At 45.0% G+C, this 8,557-nt stretch overlaps 1 protein-coding gene across 1 annotated transcript; it reads right to left on the bottom strand.

The window, feature by feature from the left end:
• Window positions 1-254: 254 nt before the first annotated feature.
• Window positions 255-8,047, bottom strand: spice1 (spindle and centriole associated protein 1). Its single transcript, XM_080020411.1, has 18 exons — window positions 7,945-8,047; window positions 7,395-7,487; window positions 7,229-7,276; window positions 6,985-7,125; window positions 6,561-6,663; window positions 6,301-6,419; window positions 6,051-6,139; window positions 5,761-5,891; window positions 5,410-5,535; window positions 4,990-5,297; window positions 4,673-4,804; window positions 2,866-2,995; window positions 2,666-2,782; window positions 1,852-2,546; window positions 1,588-1,771; window positions 1,426-1,492; window positions 495-555; window positions 255-398 (listed from the first exon to the last, which is right to left on the bottom strand). Exons 2-18 carry the CDS (start codon window positions 7,485-7,487, stop codon window positions 351-353), a joined length of 2,592 nt encoding a protein of 863 aa, XP_079876537.1. The 5' UTR covers window positions 7,945-8,047; the 3' UTR covers window positions 255-350.
• Window positions 8,048-8,557: the final 510 nt, after the last annotated feature.

Here is an 8,557-nt window from a genome sequence, read left to right as displayed (position 1 = left end):
ACGGCATGAATCGCGCGCACGCACGCACGCACGCACGCACGCACGCACGCACGCACGCACGCACGCACGCACGCACGCACGCACACACACACACCCTTAGAAAACAATACCCTGGTCAAAGTAAAAGTCCTTCAAGATTCTATTCACCTACAAGTGATGAAGTACCCAAACGTATTGAGGATATCAAATGTATTCAAGCAAACATAGGTATGAAAAACGAAGACACATTTCACTTTAAAACAAATCAAATTTAATTTATCAAAATATTGCATAGACAAAAACCAGAATAATAAAAAGAAAACCGTTCAAAACAACGTCTCCCTTGGGCCAATCTTTAATTTATTATCTCGTCATCTAACATGAGCAGACAAAGAAAACCAGCCCTCGCGTTTGTCACCCTGTTATGAAGGAAGAAAAGAACAAAACATTTTTTACCTCTATGCTCTGACAGAACTCTGAAATAACGTGCGTGACAAACTCTTTGTAAAATGCACCTTGGCCTTGCTGTCCCTGGACTCTCCTCCAGCGCTGATCAGAGACTTCTCACCGGCAGATCTGTGATACACAAACTTAAGTCAACCAAAAAGCTAGCGGACTAGATATGGCCAATAGTCCACGTCTGCAGGTATCATAGGTATCAATTTTGGACAAATTATCTCTCTTTACTATTATAATTATTCTCATTATTCAATAAAGTATTGGATGCAAATATAAAGGTAATTCCTATATATTTGGCGCAGGGAAGAGGCCAGTAGAGAGAATAGATAGAAACAGGGTTATCAACTAGATAATTCTATGAACTGTTAGTAGAACAGTTTCTGTTAGGGTCAGAAAGCAAGGTATGTGATTTACATTTAGTCATTTAGCAGACGCTTTTATCCAAAGCGACTTACAATTATTCAAACACCGATGGACGCAGCCATCAGGAGCAATTATGGGTTAAGTGTCTTGCTCAAGGACACTACAGTATGCTAGCAGGAGGAGCCTGGGATCTAACCCCCAACCTTTAGATCACTAGACCACCAGCTCTACTACCTGAGCTACCATTCCCCATGTGATGAGGTACTTAATAAAAATTAACAAAACAGACAAAATGTTAATGCTGAAATTAAGACCTCAAATTCAAATCAAAGACTATTTAATGACTTTTAAGGTCAAATATTTGTAAAAACTATTATTAATTAAACTATTAGTATTCAAGATATTTTAAGGACCTGCAGACCACCTGTAGTATTACCTCGATGTGTTCAACTTCACACAACTGCATTGGTACGCACCATTTCAAATAAGTACGTTGTTCTTATGACATATCTACCAATTTGACATACCAGTGCCCCTCTGAAGTCATTCAAAGTCCCATAGTACAGTACCATGGTTGTTATAGCCTTTTTGCTATTAATGGCACAGATCCACACCATTACTCACCGCCTGCCGCTACTTAACAACAAAGAGTCCTGTTCAGGCAGTGACGAGGACGCCTCGGGGGTCCTTCCTGCTGGGAACAATGTCATAACATCATTTAACAATTGTCTCAAACACACAACCGGGTAAGAAGGCATAGAAGGAGGCATAGAAGGAGGCATTTACGTTGATCCTGCCTAGCTGCCATATCCGGGCTGAAGGCGGAGGAGGAGATGGGAGAGGCAGAGGGGGAAACCCTGAGCAGGGCACTCTGCTGCTGCTGATCGATGAGCTCCAGAAGGCGGATCCTCGCCGCCGCACTCTGCCGGTTCAGCTCTAGGAGACGCTGTTCCACGCTGGTCGCTTCAGCCTGGAGGAGACGGACACACAAGTAATGCAATAATAATGATCAGACTGATTATGAAAGTTATGAAAGCGTCAGGTCCGTACCTCTGGTGTATGCTGCACAACATCAGCAGCGTGGACCTGCTTGGCCTCTTTCCTCCCGTGACCAGATGCCGACATCCCTCCCGACCCCTGAGGCGTTGTCCACCTGACGCTGCTGGAAAGGGAGCCTCTGCTCCGGGTACTGCCATCAGGAGAACTGACACCCGAGCCGCTGACGCCCGAGCCGCTGACGCCCGAGCCGCTGACGCCCGAGCCGCTGACGCCCGAGCCGCTGACGCCCGAGCCGCTGACGCCCGAGCCGCTGACGCCCGAGCCGCTCACGCCCGAGCCGCTGACGCCCGAGCCGCTCACGCCCGAGCCGCTCACGCCCGAGCCGCTCACGCCCGAGCCGCTCACGCCCGAGCCGCTCACGCCCGAGCAACTCACGCCCGCACCACTCACGCCCGGACCACTCAAGCCCGGACCACTCACGCCCGGACCACTCACGCCCGGACCCTGACTCCGGGCCTGGTGCAGCTGGGCTTTCATCAGATTGTTCTGCTGAGTCAGCTGAGCGATTTCCAAAAGCATGGCCTCCTGAGAGAGCTGGGAGCCGACAGGGTCGGAGGTCAGGGCTGAGGTGGAAGCAGGCGGCAGGCTGGCCAGGGTGGGGGATTCGCTGTGACCCTGAACGCCCCAATTGGAACACACACTGTGCAGAGAGGGATAGTCCTGTGGTGGGGGTCCAGAGCGCAACACTAACAGAGGGAGAGAAAGGCAAGGCAGGCAGTCTGAGCAGAGGCCGGACACAGGATAAATATTAGGAGAGGAAATAATACGTTTAACAAAGATCAGAGGCATAAAATCAGGTGGCTACCAGGGCTCGGCTGCATGTTGTCTCTCTGTCGAGGCGGGGGGGGCAGGAAGGCAGGAGCGACGGGTGTTTGAGTTGCCTTAGGGTGATGCCCAGGAACGGGTGGCCCATTCTGAGAGACTACACAATACATATATAGCCTATTGATTACAAATTCCACATTTATCATCCGATCCTACAGAGAGAGCAGGTAGGAAACCCACCAGTAACTGGGATATTAGCCTCTTCATGTGTGTATTCGCTGGGATCTGTGAGCAGCTCCAGTCCTCCCAGCGCCAGCACCACCGTGTCTAGTCTCTGCTCCAACTCCGCCGCCCGCTGCTGGAGCCCGGCCTGGACACCACCCAAAGCAAACTCACTCAATACAGATCAACTCCATGGAATATGAGCAAGACAGATGGAATCTGAAAGGGCGGTGTTGGGCGCATTGCATTAGAGTTGAAATTCTTTTGAAGGTTTTGGAAGCCTGAAGAACAAATAAACACAGTAGAGAACGCCCTCAAACATATAACAGCTTTAATAACTCAGTTGTCACATGCTTACAGTCGAAAGCTCAAAAAGCAAAAACAAATACGATTTTTTTTAAAGATGATTCAAGACTTCGAACTAGTTCACTGTGGTGGCTGTCAAAATCAGGAAATGTTTGTTGGTGATTAATGGCCGTACAAACAATGGTGAATAACAATTATACAGTATGTCGTTTTTGATCAATGAAAATAAATAAAATAAAACATGTCTATCTATTGCAGAAGAGCCATTTATTGGGGTTGAAGATTTGAACATTAAAATTCGGAAAGAGTTAATTCGCTTCAACCCAACTTACACACTTTCTATGAATTTAAAGGTAATAAACATTATATATATATCTTTTAATTGTGCCGGATAATATTAATATTTAGAGTGTAAAGCGGTTTTGAACATTATACTCACGCTTAATGATGGCCATTCCCATGCTCAATTATTTGTGATTAATTGCTGCACCAAGTTGTGTTGATACAATTAATTACACAGCTTTGGTACACTTTCTAGCCATATTTGACCACTCGAGAATAGGGTTAAAGGGCCAAAAATCCACTCAAAAGACCACCTGAAGACCTCATGACCTTTTGAAAATTGGAGATTTAAGAAATTTTGACGACTGGATGACAAACACTTGGATGACTACCCACTTATCTTCAATGTACCTGGACATCCCATACATTTTCTGAATGGTCTGGGTGTCTAGATTTTGGTCTACAGTTTCATGAGGCTGTTGCATATCCTGGAGGTCACAATAGGTCATTTTATACAATAAGGTTAAGTTTAAAAAAAAAAATGCTGTCATCACATTGAAATGGTTACTATGAGGCCACATTTCATCACAAATGAATGCAATTGGGCTCTTTGGTTTCACAAGAGATTTGTAGCCATACCCAATTTCTAAAATGCTGTCACTGTTTAGGTACCACAGTATGCAGAAACATTGAAAAGAATTAATGGCAAAAATAACATATTTTCACTGCATGCAGAAAACGGACTGTTTAGGACCCTGAAGCTAACACCCTATGTACACTATGTAGCTGACACACTGTATTCAGGCATGGCTGTAAAGGTGAGACTATTGCGGTCCTCATGAGACCAATTTCATTCAGATATCTAAATGTGACAGTTCAAGTTACCCACTTGCCCATTTATTTTGCCCATGGAAGTCAAGTTTCTGCTAATACTGGGTGCTCACTCACATTTGGAGAGTTGTGCTGTTTAGACCACATAGTGGTTGCTCCCCGAGAATAATAACCAGGAGACGACAGACTGGGAGGGCGGATGCGGCGTTCAATGTAAACTCGGAGAATCGTGTTGCATTTCAGAGAACACGGAAAACGGTATTACCCACCTAACAAGACTAAACTGGACCCTGTGCATTGCTGCCTGCAGCTATATTTATTATTATCATCATCATCATCAGTATAACTGGCTGAAACCGAGCTTGGCCCACTGGTTTCATAGGATTCGTGTTGTGCCAGGTATCACCTGCATAGTGGTGCTCTCCTCTCTCAGAGTCAGGGTCTCAGCGGTGAGGGCGTCTATCAGCCCCCGCTGCTCCTTCACCTCCTGCTCCAGTTGCATCCTCATCTGAGCCTCCTTCTGCGCCTCCTCCTCCCCCTGACAGGCAGTGTCACGCAGAGGTCATGAACACAGAGATGCATCTGCAGTAGTATCCAACCACTAGACATACAAGACACCAAGGCTAATCCGCTGGATTCTCTACGCGTCCGTACACTTAATTATATTTAATGTTAATAGTAAATTTGTATGTACTTCTAAAGTCATATTTTCACAGGCTTTACCTTTCTGAGGAGCCGCACTAGGCGTCCCAGAGCAGACACAAGCGCGACAGAGAACCCGGTGAGGCTTTGCGTTTGTGTTATGTGCAGCTGTTCAGCCTGGGTGGAACTTTGCGCCGTGTCTGGCTCTAGAGCCTCGAAGGAGTCCAGCTCAGCCTCCACTTGGCCCAGCATGGCCTGCAGCAGACCCAGGCTGGACTGGTTCCCACTGAGCCCAGAGTTCTCCGAAACCCCCTGCGCATGGACCCTGCTCACGCTGCAGGAGTGACCGCTGGTCCGAGCTGGGGTGCAGACACTCACACAACCTGCATCTGTATAAGTAGAAAAAAAAAACAACAACAATAAAGTTTCTTAATTGACTTGTTACCATAAATGGGTTTTCCTCCAGTTATTGTTTTTCCAATTCCATTCCTGCCACATTACCCGAGTGGGTGAGAGTGGAGTCAGGGTTCATGACTTGAGTGACCATCAGTTTCGGCTCCTCTTTGTGACCCTCTGTTTGGCTCTGTCTGGAACGCACACGCTCAACTGCTAACGTGGCATTGAGAGCTACAGAAAGACAAAAAAAAAAAAAAAATTGTTGGTCCAGTTTGCAAGAACAGACGCAGTAATACAACATACTTTATTCGAGGTATAATCGAGGTACAAGGTATTATAGTGCCCATATTTTATCTCTGGATCACTAAGACAAATTATTATAGTGATTTTAACTCTTTTCCTCCAGGACAATTGATCATTGATCTGTATTGATTGTAGGATCCCCTCTCTTCCTACCTGCTGGATCCAGTGCGCTCCTTGATGTGCACGGGGTCATATGAACGCTCGCTGCTGCCCCCTTGTAGCGGGGCTCGGGCTGTGGTGCCCCTCTGCCCTTCATTTTGGCATTCGCCTTCTTTAGGCTGGACCTTCGAAAGGACAATACCGAAGTTTGATGAACACACAGGCAATGGAGCAATAACAGCAATGATTGAGAACTACAGTATAATCTTACTCAATGAGAAGTGTTTATTTTGTTTAAATACATTCATTATTCAGTGGATATATTTTTTAAAGCGTCAGATTACCTGTGTACTCGATTTGCATCAGCGGCAACCATTGGAGAGGCATCTTCTTCGTTGTAGTCTCCTTCAGAACCTTCGAGTTCATTAAGAGCCTTAAAATACATAGACATAGACACTACATGTTAATCAAATTTTAACCAACTACAAATATGATAATACCAAAGACTCAAGCATTGATATAAATTTAATATGAGGTAAGGGAAATCACACAGAGATGAATGACACCAACATTCCACTTTATCCTTCCTCCCACCTGCTGGTCCATCAAAGACTGGCTGAGTCGAGACAGCTGGGTGGGACGGTCTGTTCTGTGCGCCACAGGCAGCAGCAAGTCTGCATGGCAGTCTGGAGCCTTCGTCACACTTGGTTGCCCTGCAACAAAAATATAAATACAAACACTTAAAATAGCTGTTGATTCTGAATATTTTAATATATGAAATAGAAAAACTAAATAGGAGCAAATATATGATTCATATTTTAGTGAAACAAAGTGACTCAGTAACCACTAGGTACCAGTTTGTCTGCGTGGAACATCTCCAAACAGGTCTTTGACCACAGCCATGGCTCTGTCTGAGCGGGCCAGCACATCCTGAAGCAGGAGCTTATCTGAGAACACCTACAGCCAGCCACATAATCAGCATTTTAGAAATTCATAAATCAAACAGCGCATATCTCTTACTCATTGGTTCATACGATTTTTTTTTTTTACATAGAGGGAATAGGGTTTTAATTCCAAACATTTTTTTTATATTCATTTAAAAAAAAATTAAGATATGTGTACAATATAACTTCAATTAGCTAACTAAAAAAAAAAAAAATGCATATTTTTTTTAATATGTTTTTACATATTAACGTTTTTTTTCTTGAGTTGGTTAGCAGGAAAAATAATCCATCAAAGCCTTAAACAAATCAGCAACAAAAAGCAATGTTAACACACCTCCCTCATGACGCTCAGGCTGGTGGCGTCCAGGTGTGCAGGGCTCCCATGGTGCCTCAGGCGTTGTTTCAGGGCCTTTTCTTTCAGTTCCCACTGAGCTGCAGCCCTGTTGTGAGACTTGTGGATCTCATGACGGTGGCTCTGTGGAGAAGGAAAGCTTCTTCGTATAACACACGAGCATGACACACATGCATCATTAATATACAGATGCCAAATAAAGATTGCTTCATACATTCATTCTTACCAGCTCTTCTGGGGTAGCCTTGAGCACTGCGAGGTCATTGACAGTTCCCTGCAAATGGAAAAAAAATAAATAAATAGTTTCAGAAGGTTCCCTGGATTTCTCAAAATGTTCTATATGAATAGATAATACACAACCCTGCATGACCAGACGCAATGAAGTGACTTACAACCCATTCTCTCTTGGGAGCGCCGGCTTTCTTGGGCCTTCCAGACCTTTTGCCTTGACTATGCTGCGAGCGCCCACTCTTCGCGAACGACATCTTTGAAAAGAGAAGCGTAAAAAGATGAACAAACCGCACACGCAAGTCAACAAAACCCCACATGCGCCCAAGGAGGAGCTGTTACGTTGCGTTCGGAGTGAGCGGCTGCATCCTACTTTTAGGGAGGCAAAGTCAATACAGGCAGCTCACATCAAAACAACTGGCGATAAGAATAAAGTAATACGAATAAAACACACACACATTGGTGATAAACCTTAAACAAATACTCAAAAATTTAGAATTTGGGCAATATTGGTATCAACAACTTAACACTCAATACTGTCAGATTAATGAAGTATCTTCATCTTATCTCATACATTCGCTCCCTACACGAAAACATAACGAGTTATATTCAAAGAAGAGTCGTTGAGTACAGCAGGGCACCAGCTAGCTAGCAGTAAACTGACATGTCACTGGACTCCCGTGGATAAATAAACCGGTTTCGCGGATAACCCACATTAACAAACAGTACCGACGCTTTGCGCTCAGAGGCGGCGGCGCCGACGACGACGAGGCGCTTTCTTATATTCGGACGAATGTTTGACCAAGTCTCCCGGAGTCCCTCGGCGAAAGCAGCAACGAACCCATCGCGGGCACGAACGCAGCTTCGCGTTTGAGCGGTCGGCGCTGGCGGTGCGTCACTTCCCGCGCGGTTGCCAGGGACGCCGCGCGGCGCCGCGGTGCGTGACGGGACAGGAGAACCGTGACGCGCGTCCCCCCCCCCCCGCTCACTCGCTCTATTCACATTCACATGCCACTTTAATTGCACATATCTGTATATACACATAGGCATATTCCCTCTATCTATTCCATTTTATTTCAATTTATTTTTATTGTATTTTGTTCTATATATTTTTATCTTATTCTATAAGTATTCAACGCACTGTATTACGTTTTAGGAGTCAGTTAGTCGGTCTATTAGAAAGGAATTTTCTACTTTTATTTTTTTTCCTAGGACATATTGTGTGCTATCACCGGGTGCGTGGCATTACATTTCACTGCATATATGTATGAAAGTATGTATATGTATGTGACAAATAAAAAATCTTGAATCTTGAATCTTGAATCTT

The sequence above is a fragment of the Zeus faber genome (assembly GCF_960531495.2).
Source record: "Zeus faber genome assembly, chromosome: 19".
Lineage (NCBI taxonomy): Eukaryota > Metazoa > Chordata > Actinopteri > Zeiformes > Zeidae > Zeus > Zeus faber.
This window is presented reverse-complemented; position numbering and strand designations above follow the sequence as displayed.